Below are 24,893 nucleotides of genomic sequence, written 5' to 3' on the forward strand. Positions count from 1 at the left end.
TCCTCCATGACCATGAATTTGCTCTTGGGATTTGGAAAAATAACCATTGTCTTCTTAAGTAAACTGTACAACAACACAATAAAACTGCTGCAAAACCAAAAAAAAGTCACTTAAATCAAAAATGTGGTGCATATATTTACAAAAAATAGAACATTCAGTCCATTTAGAACAGCACGGCTAAAAAGAAAAGACAAAGACGAGTGCTTCCGTCGATGAGGTTCGAGCTCTGCAGTAATTAGAAGTCTAAGCCGAGGTTAAAGTTCGAGTTAAGATGACGACAGAACAGAAGGAGGATTTATTTGAGGGGACTGCAATGCTACCCAGAGACGGAGTGAGTCCTACAACATGATGCTGCAGAGGCGGCTGTGGAGTGTTTGGAGAACAAGGACAGTTTCTGGAATGTACTAGAACAAACGAAGAGTCTACTACACTCATGTGCATGTACACACACACTCAGACACTAACGAGTACTGCAACATCAGACGCTCCAAAATAAAATGCAATTCAAAAAAAAAAAAAAAGTAGCAATAAAAGAAAAAAAGAATCTGGTGTGCTGGAGAAAAGTGAACCCGTTGTTCAAATTGTTAAAAAAAAAGAGAAAAAGAATCAAACACTTAGGACCGCTTTGTCTCCCAGGTGTCTCTCTGCTGCTCCAACCTGTTCTGGTCAGTTCCCTATGATACACCACGAGCCTCATCCTCACACACGTTACTGGGTTCTCTCTGATGCTGCGACTCTTGACCACACAATGGGGTTTAGGGGACTACATGTCAGAGGTGGGTGGTGATTGGCAAATGACGAAGAGTTCTTGTGTTAAAAATTCAGACTTTCACGTGGACTTCTGCCTATAGTGAAGCGTCAAGTCCCCTCCGCTCTTCCAGATAAAATGTTTAACTGTTCGCAGGTCCATGTTGGGGTCCAGAACCTGGTAAAGAGATTAAAAATTACATGGTTAATGCAGGGTCTGAAGATTTGTTGTAAGAAAACACGATGCCAACAAGTGAAGCATCTGATAATCCCCAAGATGCAGCACTGGGTAGTTTAAACTCAGTTCCTGTATCATACTTTACTTGCATTTTAAGATATATCCAGAGAACAGTAGCACTCGTGGCTGAGACGATGGCCTTGTTACAAAGAGAGAGTGCCACACTCACCTGGTCTTGACACATAAGTTCGATCTTCTCCTCGGCTAACATGGCCATGTCTTCCTCCTTCTCCTGCTCTCCAGGCTTGTCGTTGGCCGAGGAGCTGGTCGTCTGCGACTCGTTGTCCAAGTTAATGATCTTCTCATAAACATGCTCCATCACCTTCCTCACCTGCAGCATGTCACTGGCCGACAGACGGTCTCTGTAAGACACAAACAGAACATCAGCGGTCTGTAGGGACTTTCTGTCCTCTGTTTGATTACTAATACAATCAATTGAAAAAAACATTTGATGGGAAACTCACTTTTTCAGAGTTTTTGCACCAGAAGAAGAGTGGGGCTGGAGGTAGAATGGGATTTTGTTGAACTTGGGCATATTTTTCTGGAATAGAAAATGAAAAACTATGAACAATAAGTTTCTACTAATGGCTGGCCAACACACAGAAGTAATCGGTCTATATTCTTGTATTCATCAGCAAAATCAGTCAAAGAGTAACACTAATTGAGATCAATCAACTTAAGCTGCTTTGGTTATAAGATCCTACTACCGTGCATGTCGACTAACTTACAGAGGCACAGAAAAACAGCCAATATTTACTGAAAGGACAAATTTTATATTCTCTTGTTATGAGGATCTATGATTCAGAATCTGGGAATATTGGCTTTGAATACCAACTGACCATCTGTCAACTGGGATGTTTTCAGATTAAATGAGAACTTTTACATCTTTTGAATATGTGTACATTAAGTTATTCATTATTAATTTTATTATTTTTATGTTAAAACAAGCAGGCAATGGATGTTTGGGGGTAAGTTCAGGTAAAGTTTTCTTTTTTTAGTTTAAACTAGCTGCTCTTGCTGCTTAACTCGTGACAGGAAGCTCTGTTATACAGGTGGGTATTTGTATCACTTTCTAAATGAAGCCCACACTCATCATATTTACACAGATAAGAGCTCTGTGAGGATGAAAGCACCCAGTGCAGATTCACAAAACAGAGATTGGAGATACTGAAGGCCTAATCCCCAAAATCAGACACAGAACAAGAACAAAACGGAGGAACTTTAAGAGTGTTTGCACTCAAATATCATTACAGCCATAAACGTCTAGAATTGCAAAAGAGCAGATAGTGGAGATAAAAAGAACCCAAATATTTATACATAACTATACTCACATCTACAGTTATATCAATGACCCACTGTGGGACTGTCTCATTCAGCAGCATCGACTCAGTTTCTCCACCTGAGTCTCGACATAGCAGCCTGCAACACAAACCACACAACATCAGAGGCAATAAAAGGTCAACAGTGGACAGTAAACATTTATGACAGCTGTAAACTGAAAACACAAGATGACTTTATGTAACGGACAGCAGCTGCCTCAATCCACATTTAACCTGTTGACACTGTAAGTTAGTGAGTAATGACCTAAAAAGAGTTCTTCCTCCTGCTTCTCCGAAGATGACAGGTGTGTGTGGTGGCACTTGGAAATATCCGTTTCCTTTCTGGACCCTGTTCTCCTGCTCTCCATTCACTGTGGGCACAAGAAAAACAAAACACGCTGTCAGACTGGCTGAACACACTGCAAAGTATCTTTCACCTGAGGCCAGCATGTTTTCAAAAAGATTTTGGAATAAAAGCGCTGATTATCTTCACTAGTCTAAAATCTGCAACAGCATGAAGAGATCCTGAGAGTTTGTTTTGTGATAAGTGCTTAATTATTTCTTGGTTAAATAGGAAACAGTGACTTCATACAGGAGGAGAGGAGGAACAAATAAGTCAACCTTTGTGTGAGGATGTTGTAGGATATAAATGTAGCTCATAGCACTCATCAAGGGAGCAGCTTTACGTCATCCCTCTTTTTCCTGCAGCCAAAGACAAATTAATGCTGCTGTTCCCAAGTTTCCCCAGGTCTGTTCTCTTTCCCTACATGCTGCAACCTTCACTTATCCAGAGCAAGGGCAGGAACAATTACTCTACCTCATTCAAACTCTTCTCCCTCGAAAAAAAAAAATCATAGTAAAGCAGCCCAATGCAACCACAACACGACTTTGTATCCTTAAGTGCTTTCAAATGCTAGCAACTCAATGTTTAGAGTGTTTTCAGCAGGACAAAGGCTTCACATGCTGCCATCCTTAATGTGTTTTAATGTGTTTTCAGGACATCACTGCAGAGCTTTGACTGATTTGGTTTTATAATCATTTGGCTGAGGATGAAACGATCAGATCCATTCTTACCATGGTTCACCTCGTTCTCCTCCTCGTCCATGGGGTTGATACGAGTTCTGGGCCAAAACTCCAGCAGAGCCTGGAGCAGCAGCCCGCCCAGGTTCACTGCAAAATAAGAAAGGCACATTAGCAGCCACAAAACAATGCTCCACCTTATTTAACAAGTTGTTTTTGTTTGTTTAAAAATGTGATTAGCCAAAATATCGTACACTTTGGGTCTGATCCATCAGAGCTTGAAAACCCGGCGTCCTTTGCGGACACCCAGGCAGCAAAGCAGTCGCTCTCATCCAGTGTAATGGTAAGCATCTGTTCAAAGAAAACACACAAAACACACAATTTGAAATAACTGAGTGTGAAACACTTAATAATTTGAAACTCACAATTTATTTATCTCCAGGTTTTTGACTTACCCCAGTTTTCAGATCGACAGAGAACCAGTTTGGCACATAGACCATCTTGAAACGCTTTTTAATCTCTTCGTCAAACTCCACTTTCCCCAAGTCTTCACCCTTACAAGCCTGAACACAGAAGATGGATGAAGTCAGTTCAAGACACAGGTGAGGCAGTAAAAGACTTCAGGAAGGTGGTGACTAGTGCTGGGCAGTGAAAAAGTCTCATGGTACATCCGTGTGTTTTTTTAAAGCCATAGTTTGTTAGTTTTATGATGCTATTATGCACGGGACTAGTATTATGTGGGGGGCCTCTGGTAGTTTCAGGTTTACCCCTTGACGTCAGTTATTGGTGTGGCGCATTGCGCATGATGGGCAAAACCCCATAAATCACTTGATGTTTCTCATGTTTCTGACTGAAAACGCTACACAGACAGCACACAGCCAGACTTCACTCAAATAAATGAGGAAGACGTCCACATCCAGCTTCAGTCAAATAATATGCATCAAAAACTCTGGATGTGCAGAATAAATGTAATTATCTAAAAATTTATAAGCTACTACGCAAAAAATCAGTTCTTATTGAGTTCCACCCGTATAATCAACTGTCAGTTGGCCTGCCCGAACGAGTGAGTTTGCAAAGCAACAATAACTAAAGCGCTGCGATCTTGCTTTAATTCTCAAATCTTGGAAAGGAAACGTAGTTCACCATGGATTTAGCTGGTGACATTAAGATAATGTCCACACTCTGTTAGCCCTACAAAGACAATGAACTCATTCTTTACCGCAGTCTGCATCAAAACTTCTCATCCTTTCTCTAAATCTCTGGATTTTTGGCCATCCAGAAAAACTACAGGGCAAAAGCTTTGACTCTCCATACATGTCTAATAATCTACATCTAGAATTTATAAAACACATAACTGTGTAACAGGCAGTTTGACCAGAGCACGCTGAGAGCAATGAGAGCCAAAAGCCGCGTTTCCACCAAGCAGTCCAGTTTGGTTCAGTACGGTTTGGCACGGCTTGATACAGTTCAGCCTGATCCCGTTTGCGTTTCCACAGCAAACTGTGCCCTCTCATGGTAGGCGGCGTGTAAGCTGGATGCCAAAAACCACATCTGTTAAACAATAGCGTGACGCCGTAGCAGGGCGACACAGTTTACTCCGCTTATAAATCCAACAAAGAAGAAAAACACGACACAGTAAACAAAGAGCAATGATGGAAGACATGCAGCATTTCATCCTCTCTGTGATTGGCATGTAGCTTTTTGATACAAAGTGCAATCAAGCTTTGTTTCAGAGAAGTCTGTGTGCTGCCAGGAGAAATACAGCCTCTGTGGGGGGGTAAGTGATGATTCTTGTGGCCAATCAACGGTCTGCAGTGTGTTGCTCAACCTTTCTTAGAGCGGATCTGGCAACCATTCGAAAGGGTCCCAAAAAGTGGGACGGATCATCTTGGATATTTGGGGATCTTTCCCGGGATAAGTCCGTGGAAAATCCATGGACTTGTGTGCCATACCGAGACAAACCGAACCGGTCTGCTTGGTGGAAACGCGACTAAATAGTCTGCATAAGAGCGCATGGGAGGGAATAATATGAGACATGAGGGAATACCGCTGTTCTTAAAATCCTAACCATCATAGGTGGAACTAGGCCGACAGTATACCATTGACACTGGTACACCACATAGCACAAATATTAACAGTTGGAGGCTTTGAGGGATAAATGACACAAACCACTCCCTTATTTTCTGAAACATCAGGTCATGTAGAGCAACAGTCCCCCTGTAGTGTGGTGCAGTGTCCATGGGTGTGATTTTATTTGATGGGTGGAGTACAAATGATAAGAAACCAGTACTGGTAAACAGAAGTAACAGCTATCACTGAGAAACGTTTGAATCTAACCCACCTGCTATGACTACTGCTATTATTCCTCAAAGTCAGAAAAAAAAGATGGGACGTGATTAGGACTCAGTGGACTGAGTAAGGCCAGACTTTACATGGCTCAAAGAAAACGATTGAGACTACGACATCATCTTTTTTTTTTCTCCCATCTGACAGCTTCTTTACTTTGTAAAATTAAATTTCTCTTCCTTTACAGGTAGGACATTACCTTCAGGACATCCCAAAAAGCCACGTTGTTGTTGGTGTCTTTGGTCAGAATGTGTCTCTTGTCATTCAGAATGTGGCACTGTATGATACTGGCACCTCCTGAAAACACAAATCAAAATGTGACATGACAATCAAAAAAAAAATCACACAGAAAAACAAAGAGAATAGTCAAGTTTAAAAAATACACTTATTTACCCTTGATGACTTGTTCAGGCTGAGTACACAGAGGTGTCAGAGGGGTACTACAGTCGTTGTCATACTCCCCTGATGATCTGAAGTTGTGCATTCCCTTTAGAGACTGTGACCGCCCACACACACACGCACACACACACAGACACATGCACACACGCACACACACAGACACATGCACACAGGAAGGATTCAATATCACAGATTATCCTGGATTGCAATAATCGCTTCCCCTCTCTTCTTTCCAATCTCAAAGCTGAAATTCATGTAATATAATTATCTTTTGTGTATCACCCCCAGCATCCCAAATCTGGTTTAATTTTTTACAATAATTACAGGAGGATTAACCATGACTAGTATTAGTCCACAGCACATGCAATAGTCTCTGTCTGCACTGTATTCCAGGGTCATTATGCTGACGGCAGAACAGTGATCTCAGAGGTGTCACGCATGCTTACCCATTTATTAACGGATGACTTGGTGGTGGAGACCCAGATTGCTGGAGGTGGGTCAGCAGTTCTGTCCAGTTCCATCTGACACAAAGAGGAAGATGGAGGCTAAGTGACTAATCAGCAGCGAGTACATGAATGACTGGGGAGTTCAAATTGTCAGAATTAAACCATCCTCTCCTGTTACAATTTTTCCCCCCAAAAAAATATTTCAAAAGTTAACACCCCAAAAAAAGCAAAAAAAAAGTTCCATCTGTGCAGTAACACAGTAACAGAACAGATAGTCAGCTCTGGATCAAACAGTGCCCTGGCTTCTTACTTTAAGCACTGGAGCCTTCTCCTCACAGATGAGCACGCGGATGTCAGGGTTACGCAGGTCAGTGCAGTAGATCTTTTTGTCCCTGCCTCCAGAGTAAACGTGTGTAAAGGCCTCGTTGACCTGCAGGGCCCAGACTCCTTCATCGTGCACCCGGTAGGTGGCGATACACCTCTGCTGGCCGAGTGACCACAGGCGGATAGTCCCATCTGAGCTGCCTGACAGACACTGTGGAGGGAGACACCAGGTTTGGATTACACATTTTCTTCCTCGAGCACCTGTCACCGCTGATTTTAACACATTAACTCACCTGAGTGCCGTCTCGATTCAGCAGCAGTGACTTGACGTTGTCTGTGTGTCCTTTTAGCTTCATCAGTTTTGCACATGTTCGTGGGTCCCACACTCTCAGAACCTGGAGAAAGAAAAGAGAGGGTGAGGCAGGCCGTCTTTCAACATTCAGAAACCCAGAACCAGATTTCTGATACTCAAATAAGTATGTCTGAATCCTGTAGCCCAGTTTGCATGCATAGTATAATTAATCCTAACACAGCCCAAGGAAAACTCTAAAAGTTACAAGCTAAGGATGTCTCCACTGTTTTTTGTTTAGATACTTCTTTTTCTTTTTGAGATTTCTGTTGGTAGCACAGTTCTTGAAAAAGCTTGGTAGTGTTTTTAACCTTCAAGTTCTGTGCACCAAAATACAGACACACTGATTTTTTCAAAGAGGACAATGAATCAAGGGGTAATTGTTTACAGAAATGCAACCTGAAATTTTAATAGTGCACGGGAGAAATCACAAAAAACTAGCAAAAATAAAACACTAAACCAAACACCCTGTGTTAGCTAAACATTGACAATTTACTGAATCACTCAAGTGGAGTACTAACATACTAGAAATGTACCAGATAAAGTGACATTTTTATTGTAGTTTAGTGAAACATTATGTTAGATTTATGTGAGTGTGTCACACCAATAAGATCTCAAACCTTTTCTGTGGATCCAGATACAATTACTGTTCCCATCTGGTTCATCGCCAGACTGTAGATTGAGTCCTTGTTGCCACTTAGTGACGAGGCTGTGGGAGACAAATTGAGGTGAGTTAAGTAAACTAATAGAGTGTACAAGGCTGGTAATGAGAAACAAACAGTACTTACTGGTGACAGTGTTGTTGGAAGCAGTGAGTGCTGTTAGTGTGTTCACATCCCAAAGGAAGATCTGCCGGTCCAGACCTGCTGAGGCCACGAGCTCTTTGTCTTTAGCGTAGGCCAGAGCTTTAACGTAGTCCTTGTGTGTCCGTAACGTTGACATGCAGAAGCCTTTGTGCGCATTCCATACTTTGACTGTTGTATCTGATGAGGCAGATATTACTGAAATGGAAAAAAAACTGCGTTAGAAGACGAACAATCCTTTAACCATGAATCAATAGTGTTCTGTAGGTAAACTCACATGTTTTTCCATTACAACAGAGAACTATGTCGTTGACCCAGTCTGTGTGATGCTCCATTGAGGCAATGTACGGGTCCTGCTGCAGTGACACAGAGAATTTAAGAGAACTGTACTTATGAGAAAAAAACATGAGCGTGTGAAAGCTTAAATAAAGATTGCTGTTTTCCCAACTGCTTTGGCACACACTTCTCATAGCACTGTAACTTTCTCAGCACTAAAAACACATCCTAAAATAGTACATACATGCAGCAAAAACAGTCATGTTAAGTGAAAGATTTAGTTCCTGTGTCGATAGGTAAGACTCGCCATCCAGCTGATACATTTCTTCAACATTAAGCTCAACAAAAATGTTCTTAACTATAAAGGTGCAATGAAGAGGATCTGCTTTAATTGGACTGCCTGGAGTCTCAGTTACACTGTTGTAATGACTTTGAGCAAGGGGTATGTTTGTTTTGGAATTAAAAGGAGATTGGATAAAAGAAAAATTATTTGTTCAAGACAACTTTTTACCATATAACAATGCACCGGGGTAAGGTATTTATCAGTACAGTAACGTAGCATTATTGTTTGAAACGTGTCAACAACCCAACGTTGTAGTACCCGGCTATATGTAGCGCTATCGTCAGCCAGGCGCTCCGATGTTTCTGTACACTAACGTGTCAACAAGTAAACACTGTCAGTTTGTATGTAGTCTAGTAGCTGTAGTGCAGCTGGCAGTCTGGTGCTCTGACACATGTCCGTTAAGGAATCCTGGTCATGTCTGACCAGCGCTCATCGGCCAAGCAAAACTAACGTTACCTCACTCTTCATTTCATTAATAGACTTTCAAGTTTGAACAGACCACTGCAGAATAACTGCTGACTGTGGGTTGGAATGAACATAGTCACAAACAGTTTAGCTTCTGTTCTAGCCTTAAGCTCTTGCACTGTCACTCTCCTGTTTAGCTTTTTTCTGCTCTTCTGTCCTTTTCCTGTCTGACAGTTAGGCTCCGGTGTCCACCATCACTATAAAATTAATCACAGAAATTGTTTTCAGCAAAGAAAAACACAGATTTATCTTCTCACTTCTAAGCTTTGTCAGCCAGCATGATGTTGTCATAGAGACTTAGATGTACTGTAAATCAATCCAGTCCTACCCGACCCAATTGGGAGACTAAGAAGAGGCAATTTGAAATAACCTGTGACCTGTGATATTGGCACTAATAATCTCATTTTAAAGTGTATATTACGATCAGTCATATATCCAGAAGGGATACTTTTGCAAGATCACTTAGAAACTCCTCAAATCCCCTTTAGGATCCTTTAATCATATTAATCAGCCCGGGAGGTATTCTTCCTCAGGAAACTACTGTGTAATGTATCAAAGTGAACAAACAGATCGAATGCACATTGCACAGGCTATGTCTTCAAAGTCCATTTTGAACAGCAAAAAAACATAGTATTACATGCATATGAGTAGTGGAAATTATTGTGCATATTAGTGTGTTTGCAATTTTCTTCAAGACTGAATTACAGATACAGAGGGAAAAAAACACAGCACAGAGGAAATGTTTGGGAATTATATGACACCCTTATCCTCATGTCTGTTGGGCCATACCTGCCAACAAGTTGGCCAGTTTAGCAGGCATTTTATAAGGAACACAATACAAATCAATTAGTCAAGGTGTACTATATAGTATAAAATGTGATCTGCGTAAGATGACTATGCTTTGGAGAGATTTTTTCTTTAGTTAGGACAAACTAGCTGATCAAGATCACAAAGACATATCCAGCTCAGAACCAAATGGCATGTAGTAAATTGCAGGTGGTGAATGAGAAATTATTTGTACAGGCAACCAATAGCAGGATGTCACATCTAGTCTGTTCAGATGACTCAAACTGCCATCGTAAGCTGAGCCAAAGTGGCAGAGAAACAGTAAGTATTGAAGGAGATCTACTTTGTGCTGGTAGACGCTCCATATCCGGATGATCGAGTCCCTCCCAGCCGTGAAGAGCCGGTTCAGCGCGGGGTCCAGCTGGAGAGCATTCACCCCGTTACGGTTGTATTTCTCCACCTCATCTCTAATGACATAAGACACCTGAAACACACAAACACAAGTGTGAGTATTGAGGTTAAGTCTTTGTGTGGACTGACTCCTTTTTCCTATCACTAGCACAACACACCCACTTCCCTGTCGGTTAAACGTTAAATGCCCTGCACTTCAACGGTCTGAGGACGGAGTTAACTTATAAAACATGTAATATAGCTACGTGACAAATCTTGTAAAAAAATACACTTTTTTACGCTTATATCAGACAGATTTTATAAGCACAGAGTGCTGTCAATTGGTAGCAATGCATACTAGCAGGGTGCACGACAGAATCACCGTGACAGGTACATTACCCCAGCAATTAGACCGAGCCCAGAGTCAGTGTAGCTACGCTAATTTAAACTCTGAAGTGACTAAAAATGCAACAGGGACGGTAAATGCATAATTGTTGTAAACTAATCAGCTGTGTTGCCACAGTATGCTCTATTTACCACGTTTATATCGGTTAACTGTTCGGATTCGGACGCCAGTATTAGCAGAGGATGCTAATAACTAGCCATTTTAAGCTAAGCTAGCTTGGTTAGCCGGCTCGAGTCATGACTCATAACAGCAACACTGGCTTTTTCAGAAGGTCCCCTTTGATCGGAAAGCATCCGTGAAACAGTTATTGTGCCTGCAGACTCATGTGTCTCCATTGCCAGGGACTTAGTAACCATGCTACAGTTATCATTTACCTGTACTTTTCTCCGCCCAGCAGCATTCTGCCTGTGATGCGTGGCCATCTTGCATGTTGACAGTCAATTCATGTGATGCTACTTCCGGAAAAAAAGAAAACATATTCTATTGAGCTTTATGGGTAATGTGGTTTTGAGTCTGTCCTTTGGTTTGATTGGTCCTGTAAGGAGGCCCTCCAGACGTGACCAATTTTAGACCAGCTCATGGACTAGGTTAGATCCTGGATGTTGATAAAGGTACAACAATTAAAATGCACTATGTGGAGATGAACTAAAACTGTATCATCCATGAAGAAAACAAAAAACAAAAAACAAAAACATTTATATAAAAACACAATTCCTGAATTTCCCCTCTGGGATAAATGAAGTATTTTCTGTTCTACTCTATTCAATGAAGTACTACAAAAAGCTGTAAATTAGCTAGAGCTGGCCCTGGTGTTAGCAGTTTCAATGTAAGATGTGTAGATTTTTACTTATACAAAAGTAAAAGGCTCCATGTATTTACGTTTTTTATTTTTTATTTTTTTATCTGTCTCATCTCACTGTGTAAAGCTCTTTGCCATCTTTGGAAGACGATTGCATCTCTGGGGTTAACATATTCTCAGGCGAGTGTTGGCCACTAGAGGGCGCAGTAAAACACAAACACTTAACCCAAACCAGTAAATCCAAATCTGTTGGAGACAGTAAAAACACTGACAGCTTGTGTTTAGCCATGGCCTTTTAGTTTTTTAGTCCAATGCTGGGTAACTACTACATTAAACAGTCTGTTTTCTGACCAAAACAAACACTTAATCAAGTAATATTTTGTTTTTGTGTTTAGCTGTCTATATGCAGTCACTAACAGTTTTAGTTTTACGCACTCTTATTCCAAGTTTAAGCTAAAAGGTACCTGAAACAGCTCACAAGTGGAACAAATGCCCTTCCTACAAAGAACTCTGGGTTAACTAATAACGTTCCCCTCACCTTGTCATTTATACTGTATGTTTCTCATACTGTGTGTCAGCTGTTCTCCCTCATGTCTGTACTTGTGTGGTGTGACATGAGGCGGCTATAGGAGAACTAATCCTCTGTGGTCCAGCAGCAGCTTCCTCCCTCCCTCGCTCTTACTGAAGGGCAAATCGAGGTGCTCATCTCCCCCTCGCGCGCCCAGCTGCTGAAGACAGCGCAGCATCCTCTGCACGCTCCACGACTCGCGACCTTTCTTCAGTGGGATGAACGCGGAAGAAACACGCGGATGGACGAGAAGAGGACAACTTGTTCGTCGCACCTGTGGCACATTTCAAGATGTCCAACGTAAGGTGATTAAACCTCCGGAACTTGTCTAGAAGTATTTTTGGCGCTAAACTTTGGATTCTGGTGATAGAAGAGGACTTTTTTTTTGTCTTTCTGGGTCGGAGTTTGGTCCGTCATGAAGGAAAAACTCTGAGGATGGATTCTGCACGGGGAGTTTGGCTGTTCGTTCTCCTACAACTCAAACAACTCAACTCTGGAAACGATGCTGGAAATCTCAGAGTTTCACATGTAAGTATTTCCGTGATGGAACTAAGAGCACAATGGTTTACCAGAGTTGAAAAATCTATTTTATTTGTGATTTGACGTGGGGTGATAAAAAATAAACCGTGAGTGAAAAATCAAAATAACAAAAAATAAATAAATAAATAAATAAATAAAAAGAAAAATTTTGATTTGTGTAAAACTTGAATTAAAAGCATTTAGTAAGTTTCAACAGAAAAACATAAGTAGAGAAATAGATGCATAGCTTTACGATTAATCTGATGGATCTTTTTAAACGCAGCATTTGAGTTTTAATATTGTAAGATTATTCACTGATCCCTTAATGTGACAAAATTCCTGTCAGATATGTTGGACAGGATTGCAGTGCACAATGTTCCTTGGCTTCCCTTAATGATTAAAATGTGATGGCTGACACATTATATAATGATAAGTGAGACAGTGGTTGCATATTTCAGTGTAGTTGCTTCATTTGATGTTTGAATCATATTATTTTTATGTCTGGAAAAATATAGACTTTTTTGTCTGTTTGTTTGTTTTGAGGTTTTTGAACAGGATCTAAGTAAGCAATTCTTTTATAATAACCGTCTCGTATCGTTATACCTTCTGTTTAAGCTGATTCAATTACATTAAAAGGTTTTTGTAACAGAAGTAGGTCATCAGTTCAGTCTGCGCACCTATGATCATTCTGAGAGGCACAGATACATAACACCATGTAGTAAACAACAGGCAGGATGTAAAATCCCAAAAGTTTCCATCTCATTTGTATTTCTTTATCGAATAGAAAAAGTCAGTATTAAATTTTATGAAATCAGTTTCATGTTCCAGACGTTCAGAAAGAAAATGTGGAAAAATAGATTTTTCTTAAAATCTTTTAAGACAATAAAAATTTAAACATGTGAGTTCTTTGGTGATCAAATTCATATACAGTTTACAGAGCTCTGAGAAGTAAACCTAAAAGAAGTACATCCTTAATGAGACCAGCAAGTTAGGATTACATAATCAGTAAACATCAGAGAACAAAATAATAATTCTTTTTAAGATGACCTGAAATAACATTCTTTGCCAATAATCTGGAGCGTTGAATGCACAACATTTATGTGAAGAGTCAAAGTAGACTCCGTCGATATAGAGCCTGTTCTTTAAGGCTGTTCACCCAGTCACAACTTCATCTTTTTACTCACAAACAGTATGAGACAGTAAGTCACAGGATCTTCCCTGAGGGATGAACTCTTTGACCCCCCAAAAATCTGACAAAGCAGAAAGGAGCTGAAGTGATGTGATGTCACGTCATGTAGGGTTGTGGTCTTTGCCGAACTTGTTCAGAGACCAAGCTGCCTTGCATCAGTTTTCAGCTGCATTTTAGTAACAGTTTGCAAAAAGTGAAATCAAGTGAGGGATGCTCTGTGTTCTCTCATGTAAATTTGAAGTAGTCTAACCAGTTACTTATTTCACAAAACTGTAAATTTTTCACAAACATTGTTAAAAGCTATAAAGATAGTCATGCTGCTCACTCATACAAGTTTTACAGACATCTGAGAAATGTCCTCATGGTTAGTGGGGTTTGAGAGTTGGACTCTTCAAAGGCGCAAGACAGCTGATCTCTGTCAGTTTAAATATTTTATAATTTTGCACTTGTATCCAAAAAGATTAGGAAGACCTTGTGTATAACAGCGTTCAATTTTCATAACAGTTTCCTTATCCCAAGGATAAAACTAACTAACAATAATGACTGAAATAAAAGAAATAGACTTATTTTTTCCTGTTTAAAGAAATGCGACGCTCATTAGACTGTTTCAATCCTTAAGCTTTAAGGAAACCTCACGTCACAGTGTCTTTATAACAGTGTGTTAAGTTTGTAACACCTTTTCCTTAATCGCCCTGAAGGTTATCTAACAAAAAATGTTTTTACAGATGGAATGTATTTCTTAAATCCACCAGTGAGAGAAAGCAGGGCACTGTGTTATTTATCCAGACTTTTCATCAAACTGGTGTTTGGCTACTTTTAGGTATTATCATTTGACCCAAAACATTGCATCACCTGCTGTCATCCTCTTTAATCCTGTCTTGAAGGTGGCTTGTCTTTCTCCTGCTCCTGTGTTTAAAAATGCGTAAGGCTGCAAAAATTTAAGTTTTGAATGTTGAAAGTTGGAATTGAATTTGAACTTAATTTTCACATGAATCTGATCTTCTAAATATTTATTCTGGCCTGAATTTATTGTCTAATTTAAAACACCCCAAATAGTGACATCAAAAAGGTCTTTTAAAATGTTCAACTGTCCGACCAAAGTTCAAACTTTTAATCTCTTGGGTGCTCGTCCTTTCTAGCAGGGTTGTTTAATTTGTCTCTCCATTATGAAAATATAAAACACTGGAGTTGCAAAACATGTGCACCATTGAGTGTGTGTGTGTGTGTGTGTGTGTGTGTGTGTGTGTGTGTGTGTGTGTGTGTGTGTGTGTGTGTGTGTGTGTGGGGTCAGTCCGTGGCTTTGCTCTACTTTCGTTTAATTATCATAATTATTCGCACTGATAAAGACCAAATCACATCTGGCTGTTACTGGAATTAAATTTCATTCAGCTAAAATACTTATTTTTTCTATCTCTGCTGTCTAATTCTTCTTTCCCAGCATGCACAGTGGCAGATATTCATTCTGTGCATTGGTCCACAGATTAAAACCATGGATATATAGTTTTAGGTCGTATACAGGTCATTGTCATAGCTCCTTACTGACAAACAATTTGCCTCACCGTAATATCATTGCATTGAAGCTGTTTATCTGCTTTGTGACGCTGCAAATAGACCTTAACCTATTTACTTTGACAGCAAATAGGAGAGTGCTGGATTCAGTGTATGAGACGAGCTGATCTGAGATCAACCTGGGCCAAATAAGCAGATCAAGTGAAAGCAGATAACTAGCGTCTGGCTGGACGTGTGAAGGGATCAATGCATTTCAGGACAGGAGGAGATGGAAAAGTCACAGAGCTTAGTCAACCTGAAAGGGATACAATGGTATTTCTATGTCAAAAGGGGAACATAGAAATGTAATCCTCTCTTTGGAAAGCATTTTCAGTTATTAAAATATCAGACTCCCTCGCTGGCTGAAAGGAGGGGGGTGGGAATTTTTTTAGTGGAAAGCCTTTCAGTAATGTCTTTATTTAGACTGTGACTTCATTCTTTGATCAGATTACTTTTAAACTGTTTTAATACTTTATTCAAGTCCAGACGGACAAAAGTTTTCTGGTAAGACGGGCACAAATCTTGTTCTTGTTAAAGAGATTTATACCTGACATGGATAGTTGGGCTGGAACGGTATACTTTTCTCTCTTTTCCATTCTTTTACGATATTTAAGAAGCCGCTTTGATTTAAAGTGGGATAGGATATTTCCGAATTTTGTGATTGTTATTTTTAGGGGTGAACCGATCACAATTTTTCTGGCCGATCATCGACCGCCGATCTTAGATAAACCTGACCTGTCAATACCAATTCAGGCTGATACCGATTTTTATTTTTTTAGTTTTTATTTCTAATTGACAGCATATTCCTTTAATGTTCCTATCTCTTTTTATTAAAAATAATTGAACAATACCTTTAAAACAATAAAATCTTCATGTTTTAAGTTAAACAACCTATAAAGTGTCCTGAGTTTTGGGTCTTAGAGCAAAAAGCAACAATGACTGGCTGTCAAACCCTCCCAAAGGTATATGAGATCAGCTACATATGTAAGGATCACCAATTTCTGATCACCAATCACCGATCCCCCAGAATTAAACACATTGGCACCAATTGATCGGCCAACCAATCGATCGGTGCATGTCTAGTTATTTTGCTTTTTTGACACCAGGCCATGTGAAAAAGTTGAAAGACGGTGATGATGACATCTACAGACTATATCAGGAGCCATATTTTCCCCAAAATGCACGTCACATGAGTTAGAGAAAAACATTTCACCCTCTGCTAGAGAAAAGTTTCAAGCCAAGTTTATAAACAAAGACTGAAATGAAAGATTTATATAAAATAAATTTCAAACAAAGAAATCCTGATACTTTTTTAAATCGATTTTTTCTCCCACCCCTAAGGTATAGAGAGATTAGTTTATTTATCATTTTTTCCATAAAAGACAACCCATAAAGCTATTTAGCTTTAAAGTGAAATAATATCCTAAAACATTTAATTTTGATCAGATCTAATCAGCTGGGTAGAACATTGGTCTCTTTGTAGGGTTTTTAATAGATAACAGATTCAGTGACTGTGTGTGACCTTGGACAGGGTTTTATTATCACAGAGACAATCTCAGAACATCGTTCCTCGGCTCCAGAGCTCCCCACCGCTGCATCCAATGCTTTCGTATCTCCATGTACTGTATCTTAATATATTGGTTCTCTCTTACTTTATAAGCTCAGATAAATCAAAAACACGACCTGCCAAACACCTATAAGCATGTAGATGGCCCATACGAACGCCTAGCTGGCAAACCTAGCAGAGCATCTGAAGCTGAGTAGAAGGAGCAAAAACAACCCGTAAATAACTTCTGTTCGCTGTTCTAAAGCCAAACTGTAAAAGACAGCAAATATGGATCTGATTCTGGAAGAGTGTAACAGGACTCTTATTTGTGAATTTTCTCACCACCAGCAACTCAGAGGGTAAACAGGCCATTGTCCTCATTACAGCTTTGTGAGGAAATCCCAAGCTGTTACAGAAGAGAAATATGACATGATCGACTCACAGATTTGTGGTTCTCTTGAAGATTATGGGCTAAGATTTCAAGGAAAAGGAAATGCTTTAAAAAGCCCAAACATAACCAAATGTGAGAAATGATTTTAAAATATGTTTAAAGCGTGACACTCTGCAGTATTAAACTTCAAGGGTAATCATTTAAAATCTTAACCTCTCTGATAATGAATCAGACAGAAATCAGTGCTGTTGCATACAAGCTGTGAAAGCAAACAAGATCATAGGTAACAACATCAGTTAAATCTACAGAGTGATTTTTAATGTGTGTAAACACCATTTGGTAAGAGTATCAAACAATGGAAAATATCTCACAGTTATAGTCACACCAGACAAAATGTGTGATCAAAACAAGATTAATTACAAGATAACTATGAAACAACTTCGGGTGAACCAATCCCAATTTTCGGACTGATCACCGATCACCAATCTTTAAAAAGCCTGACCTGCCAATACCGTTTTGAGCCTTACCGATTTATATTTTTTATTTTTTATAACTGACAACATATGCCTTTAATGTTCCTATCCTTTTTTAATTGAAAATCATTGAAAAATACCTGGGAAACAGTGAATTCTTTATGTTTTAACTTCAACAACCAATGAAGTGTCCTTAGCTTTAGGTCTCAGCAAGCAACAAAGGCTGGCAGTCAGACCTTCCCAGAGGCATATAAGATCAGTTTCATATGTAAGGATGGGCCAATCACCAATAACCAATCACTGATCCCCCAAAATTAAGGAAATCAGCAACGATCGATCAGTGCATGTCTAGAAACAACATATGATTAATCCCAGTGAAATTCAGTCTATGGATGCATGTCAGGTATGTAAAACACAGATGCACTAAAACAGAGGTGGCATGCTCTGACTCCGAAAAAAACAGAAATTTGTCAGTGCTGATCCAAAGAATTGGATTAAAATTCGGAGTTCTTACATTTTTCTGCTTTAATTATCACAAAGGTCTCCTGATTTTTTTCCCAGGGGGCTCTAAAACTGACACAAATACAGAGTTCTTCTCAGAAATCTTATAAGATACACGAAGTGTTTTTTTTGTATTGAGTTAAAGTTCGAAGTCTCTTGATTGGCCAACCTAACTTAATGTTTGATCTTAAACCATGGCACAGATGTACGTGCTGTGAGTTTTTTTCTGGTCAGACGTGTCATTTCAAAGGTAGCTGGCAGACAGATGCCCACGCTCTGCAGTTTTCTTGAGTTCATCCGAGGAAAACAAGTGACTGCCATCCCAAATCAGTGCTCCCCTGGTCAGGGCTACAGCCTGTGGACTTAATCCCTCTGACTCAGAACTACAGCTGGCCTAGTTTGACAGAAACAGTTGGATAACAGGAAGCTGTGGTCAGTGGTAAGGGTAAAACACATTTCTAACATGTTTCCAGACCTCCCTCTGTGCCATCTTCCAATCAAAGTGTCAGAAGCCATCCAGCTTTTGACTTAAGCCTTTACACACAACAATCACACAATGTTTTCAGTTAGAAAACATGACAGAGCCTCAATGATGGAGACCTGGAGCCTGTGCCCTTGATACACAACACACTTTCAATTCTCTGTTTCTGTCATTACTGTCACTCTGACCTTCACATTGTTGGACCATCATATAGAAACAAGGTTATACAGAAGCAATTTTATGCTGTAAGTAGCCTGCGTGTTTAATCCACTGTGTTAGAATATAATCATTTATCTTTAGCTCCTATATGAAGTCCTTCCTCACCAGGTCTGGGACTTCAGGAGCTGGAAAAGTTTGACAACAGGGCAATGTGAATTACAACAGGGGGAAATGACAAGCTGTTTGAACAGGTGAAAATAATTGAAGCTTTTTTGTGATCCGTCAACTTTGCAAAATAAAAAAGCTTTTGCCTGATGAAGACTTCTTCCTTATAATATCAGACTTTTAACACACATTCAGCTAAAGCACACAGGACTAAGATGTGCTTTGTTTTGGTGTAGCATTGAAGATTTGAGTACTATTAGCAACTTTTTCCCTCTCTCAGTGACTTGTTGAAGGCAATTTTTTGTACAGTCCCAGGCGATTAATGATGACCTTATATGTGACTTTACTCTTGTATCAGTGCCTGTTTGGCCTGTTATATTAGTTGCTTGCTCCGTGCACAGATTCTCTAGCTCTCAAACAGGTGGACCAGGTTCAAGTCCAACTTGAGGCCCCTGTCCACATGTCACTACCTGCTCTCTTTCACAGTTTTCTGCTCTATCCACGATCCTATCCTCCGTAGATAATGTGCAGAACCCCTCAAATAAAGCTAAAAAGTGTATCTTCCTTAGTTATTTATTATTTGTAGCTACTCAATGTTAATACAGCTGTTAGTTGATCAATCGAGCCAAAAATAGCACTTCATCACAGCTCTGTGGCAGATGGTCAAGACTTTATGGGTTGTAATTAAGTTTTTATTGTAAATTGTGTCTTGTATATAAAATCTAGATAATGTGAATATCATTTCACCCCCTGAGACCCTACATACTCATATGAGGACAATTCCTGTCTCTCAGACCCATGATACTTAGTAGCTATTTTTTACTGTCCATGCAAGTGGTAACCTCCGGTCTGAGAATATGAGACAATACGGAAGTGCTAAAATCTGCTGTTTCTCGAATGTTCGCTTGAGGCTGGCTCCGGAAGTAGTGGAAGTCACATACACACCAAGCCAAAAAAAGCTGTTTTCAAAGCAGAAATTAACCTATTTACAGCCTGGTTTAAAAAAATGTCTCCCGTCTGAGTCGCTAATTTTACTACCGGCTCCCACTGTACGGGGGGTGAATTTTTTTGTAACGCGGCCGTTCAGAAGATATTAAGATCGCGAGCTCCCCCAATAAGAGGCACAGCTGAGGGTCACGTGACGGCCAGTGCCCCTGTAGGCGAAGCCCTTGCCACTACCAATATGGCCGCTATAGCCTATGTTTTATACAGTCTATGTGCCCACGTCATCCTTTGCTGATATCACAACGATGCACAGATTGTAATGAAACAAGATGGCGGGAATATGTGCAAAAGACTTCTTCAGTAGCTACCAAAGTAAAAAAGATAAAGGTAAAAAAATGTATCCAAATTCTGAAACCGGTATATTTATGTACAGTAACACTAAAAGCTAGTGACTTAATAACCAAACTGATAACCAGTAACTTCCTGTTCAAAGACCAAGTTTAGACCAAGACCAAGACCAAAGAACTGGAAATACACTAAATCAATAAAACTCTCTGTTCAGCGCACTGTCCCTGTCCAATTCAGTTCCAATCTATACTTATGTAGTAAAAATGTCTGTGTCAGGGGAAGTGTCCATACAGAGAAAAAACCTTCAAACTTTCTGATCTTCCTTATGTTTATCAAAACATACCACACAACAGGAAAACAGCTCAAAAAGTGCTTAACAAACAAAAATGTATCATTGAACAAAAAAATATGATCATGGAAACAGATTTAAACATATTAATTGATTTATATAACAATCAAGTGGCATTAAAAGTAAACTCAGGAAAATTCAGCACTTACTCATTTTAAGTTAAAATGTGAAATAATACCTTTAACCAGCACTCCTACTCGTCACCCTGCTGTTTTAAATACTTGATTCTGATTGGTTCAAACTCCATAACAAGGCTGATTGATTAGAAGACATATAATTTACACCTGGAGCAGCCAAACCACTAAGGGTTAAATCAATTCAGATTCAGAGTTCAGCACATTTATAAAGTTTGTGATTTCTACTCTTTCTGTTGACACTGGCAAAAACGTCCACATCAGCAAAACAATGCAATTGATTTAAAAAAAAAAAAAAAAAAAAAAAAATATATATATATATATATATATATATATATATATATATATATATATAAGACAGGTCGATTAGGAATCAGAGTTAAAATTAAAAATGGTAATTTGAAGTTAAATGTGATTACAGTAAGGAAGGTAAATGTTTTGACTGTACAGTGAATTAAAATACCAAGTTTCGTGTTATTGAACTCACAACTTAGTTTACTGAGTCAGTTTGTGGTATGAACGGTTTGCAGGACTCAGATCTTCTTACCAATGTTTTATGAGCTTTTTATTTCTGAATCAAGCAACTCATTCTCTGTGTCTCTATGTTGTAACTCCCCTTTCCCAAACCATCCCCAGCTGTAAGTAAAATCTAGTACAGGTGAATCAGGATGAAAAGATGGCAACCATGCTGTTACCAACGGGTCCTGGTGGCTTGCGGCGGTTTACTCGCGAATCCATGGCTGCGCTGGAGCAGCGGATTGCGGAGGAGCAGGCCAAGAATGCCAAGGATCGCCATGATTATTACAGGAACTCAGAGCCGCAGAAACCCAGGATCGACCTGGAGGCAGGAAAACAGCTGCCACGAATCTTCAATGACATCCCGACAGAACTCATCGGGGTGCCGCTGGAGGACATTGATCCGTTCTACTACAAGAACCAGAGGGTGAGAGCAGATGTGTTTCGGCTGGTTGAGTGGGTTGGATTGTATTGTGATTGTGGTGAGACAAAGTGTTGAATTCTTCTGTCTGGTTGGTGTGAAACTCTTTGAATGTGTTGTTTTTATAACTGGAGAAAAATGGTTTAAGGATGTGGGTGCGACAACTGTAATGGACCTGAGAAATGTCAGTCACAGTTATGCAGACAGAAACACTTGTATCTGTCTGAACAGCCTCGCTGCTGCTTTTTTAAACATCTAGAGCTGAGAAACAGATGATTTGCTCAAAAGAGATGTTTTCCAGACTGGAGATGCACAGTGCAGATGATTTTCTGAGTCAAGACACAGGATTTGATAACTCTCACAATGGCAATGAGACCACGTAATGCATCTGTGTCTAAAGAAACAAGTATTGTGTTGCTGTAACAGGCTGAGTTAGTTGAAGGGTGCAATGCTGAGCTTGTCTGTTATCAGCAACAAGTGGGCTGTGGGTACCAAGCCTTCCTGCCTCCATGCATCTCGTCCATGTTCATTGATGACTTTATTTTATATATATATGTCAGTGACAAAGCCATAGTCATAGTAAACCACTGAGGTTAAAACCTTTAATTTTAAGTCGGATAAGTAGGAGGTAACAAAATGCCGCAGGAATATTTTTTCTTGAATTAAAGGATCAGGGTTAAAAGAGTAAAATGTTGCACATGTACACACTTTGTAAAACTTTGATACTTGTATGAAAAGGGAAGCAACACCGGAAATATTTAAAGGCATCTGCATCAGGGTTGTTATTGTTCTATTTTTCTGGTATATCTTGCTGCATGTTTATCTCACATCTGGATTTGTAAGCATGATATGCCAGTGATCCACACGATCAGCTGAGGTTTTCACTGAATACACCCAGTGGTGTTTTAGCGCAGCTCTTTGAGATGAGAGGAGAGCGACTGCATCTCTTTAGATCTCTTGTGGACACAGAAATAGGATTAGCAAGTTTTGATTTGCAGAGTAGATCAGGCTGCTGCCCGTTAATGGGCCGCTTACAGAGAGATGAAAAAAGGACGTGGCAGTCATTCTCAGGGTCTCTTTGTTTTGGCATGTGATGTGCTGCTGGATGGGAGGATTAACCAAAGACGAAAAAATATTTAAATAAATGCCACATCTGTTGGGGAAAGGTTCAGCCCGCTTTGGAGTTGCCTCCATTATCGCAACTGGCCTGGCCCGTTGCGTGTATGTGTGTTCACTGCTTTCTTTGAGGCTGGAGTGCTTGTAGCAGAGGTCAACACAGATGGTAGACAGAGTGGTAGACTCAACACAACAGCAACATTATTATCCCCCAAGTGCTGCCCAACACAGCCATTAAGCTCCTCTGCAATCTCAAGCAAGAGCTGGAAAAATTGGTGTTAAAAAGTATTTTTATCCGGACTACTTTTTGCTACATGTTAAATTAACACAATACAGGCAGCATTTGGTTTTTCTAATGTTTTGTTTTTCTCTTTTCTTCACAGACTTTTATAGTAATAAACAAAGGGAAGGCCATCTTCAGATTCAGCTCAACATCTGCACTTTACTTATTTTCTCCTTTTCACTTCATCAGATCCATAGCCATAAAGATTTTAGTCCATTCATATCCTTTTTAATGAAGCCACATACAGTAGGTTTCTTTTTCTGTTACTGAAATGTGAATTTGTTTTCAGTGAGGTGTCAAGAGCATTTTCCTGTGTTTTAGAAATGCAGTTATTTAACAACTGGCTGTAATATGTTTGCATTGAGTTCAAGGCCTACCCCTGTCAAAAAAAAACTTTAAAGTGAAGTTTAAATGTAACTGTACATGTTTGATAATATGAGCAACAAACTGTTAATCATGCAGCCTCCTCAGCCCAAAGCTCTGTGAGGAGTCTGATCCGACGGCTGTGGAGAGCATTCAGCCTCCACTACTTCTACCTTAAACAGGCAGATAAGCCAATTTCTAATATTTACTGTTTTCCCCTGTAGGTTTCTATTGGATTTTTCCATAGTCCCATTTTTGAAACAGCTTTGTAATGGCCCTCTCTGGCATCGCGAAACAAATCCCCTGATATCCCTCTTTTAATCTCTGAAATGAAATAAGAGCAAGGAGATTTCAAATCATGTGACGGCTGCCTATTAGTTCTCAGACAGCCTGTTTGTACTTCACATGCAGGAGAGGATCTTTCTACTGGATCTTCTCAATATTTAAATTTGCCATGAAACAGCTGTTGATTGATTTATCTCTTTGAGTTACATCTATAAAATATTGAAAACGAACAGGAGATGAATCACAACAGCTCTGATCAAGAGCTGATAAAGAGTCCTTGTAGGCTTTTTTACTTTCTTAATCACTTTAAAATCACACATCTAAAGAAACTTTGAAATGATTAATTCTTATATCTTTTTTCGCAAATTGTTGATTTTTAAACCGTAGAGTTCGCAGTCATCAGATTTTTATTGTTTCATTCACCCATTAAAAGAATGATATCACTCTCCTGATTTCATATAAAATGGAATTAACTTACATTCTCTATAATCTGCATTTACTTTAGGTTTAAATCCGTTGTCACGCAGTGATTATCTATCCAAATGGGTGTACCGTATTTCACAGGATTACGTGAAATGTTGTGTCATTGTGTTATATACTGTGTGCTGGTTTATCATAAAAAAAACATATTTAATTTAAAGCTGTACTTTATCATTTTAGAGTTCACTTTCCTTAACCTCCTCCCTACCTTATTTAGCTTGTTTATTATGTTCACTATACTGACCAACTGCTTCTTCATGGCCATGTCTGATCCGGCGCCATGGACCAAATACTTGGAGTAAGTACACACAGTATTCAGTGTGAAAACAGTTATAGACAATGCTACATGTGATCTGATGTTTACTGGGGTTTTGTTTTAGCAGAGATAATGGTGGATTGAGTTAATAAGTGAGTACACAATGCATGTGGTGGTTCTTCAGTCAGAACTTTTGATGGACTTTCTGAAAGGAAGTATGTGTCATTGTATAAAGACTCACAAACAGTGTGATGTGCATGTTATGCAAAAAGTGGCTAGGCTGTCATCCTGAGTGAGTGGTTTCAGGTGTTCTGAGCATGCAGCATGCACAAAAAGACAGATTTACTTAAAACATCTTTAGAAATGACTATCTTAATGAATTTAACAAAGAATGTTGTACA

At 39.5% G+C, this 24,893-nt stretch overlaps 2 protein-coding genes across 3 annotated transcripts in view; one reads left to right on the forward strand and one right to left on the reverse strand.

Moving 5' to 3' along the window:
- Window positions 1-373: 373 nt before the first annotated feature.
- LOC141804089 (WD repeat-containing protein 48) lies at window positions 374-11,122 on the reverse strand. 2 transcript variants are annotated; one of them, XM_074688341.1, is made up of 18 exons: window positions 11,032-11,122; window positions 10,205-10,345; window positions 8,269-8,344; window positions 7,977-8,189; window positions 7,809-7,897; window positions 7,133-7,234; window positions 6,826-7,050; window positions 6,516-6,590; window positions 6,064-6,166; window positions 5,870-5,967; window positions 3,780-3,887; window positions 3,579-3,675; window positions 3,379-3,474; window positions 2,570-2,675; window positions 2,317-2,404; window positions 1,450-1,526; window positions 1,155-1,347; window positions 374-925 (listed from the first exon to the last, which is right to left on the reverse strand). In XM_074688341.1, the coding sequence occupies exons 1-18, from the start codon at window positions 11,077-11,079 to the stop codon at window positions 830-832; spliced, it is 2,031 nt and encodes a 676-aa protein (XP_074544442.1). In that variant the 5' UTR covers window positions 11,080-11,122; the 3' UTR covers window positions 374-829. The 2 variants fall into 2 exon arrangements, with proteins under 2 accessions (XP_074544442.1, XP_074544441.1); XM_074688340.1 differs by having other exon boundaries at window positions 8,269-8,347.
- Window positions 11,123-12,533: 1,411 nt separating this feature from the next.
- Window positions 12,534-24,893, forward strand: part of LOC141804042 (sodium channel protein type 3 subunit alpha-like) — a 50,024-nt gene continuing 37,664 nt past the window's right edge. Inside the window, exons 1-4 of the mRNA XM_074688260.1 lie at window positions 12,534-12,552; window positions 21,409-21,715; window positions 23,209-23,327; window positions 24,445-24,534. Of these exons, the coding sequence (XP_074544361.1) occupies window positions 21,449-21,715; window positions 23,209-23,327; window positions 24,445-24,534 (476 nt within the window). The 5' untranslated portion in view covers window positions 12,534-12,552; window positions 21,409-21,448. The remainder of the gene's footprint in view (window positions 12,553-21,408; window positions 21,716-23,208; window positions 23,328-24,444; window positions 24,535-24,893) is intronic.

This window comes from Halichoeres trimaculatus, unplaced genomic scaffold (assembly GCF_033239565.1).
Source record: "Halichoeres trimaculatus isolate MK-OKI-2021-1 unplaced genomic scaffold, fHalTri1.1 fHalTri1_scaffold_15, whole genome shotgun sequence".
Classification (NCBI taxonomy): domain Eukaryota; kingdom Metazoa; phylum Chordata; class Actinopteri; order Labriformes; family Labridae; genus Halichoeres; species Halichoeres trimaculatus.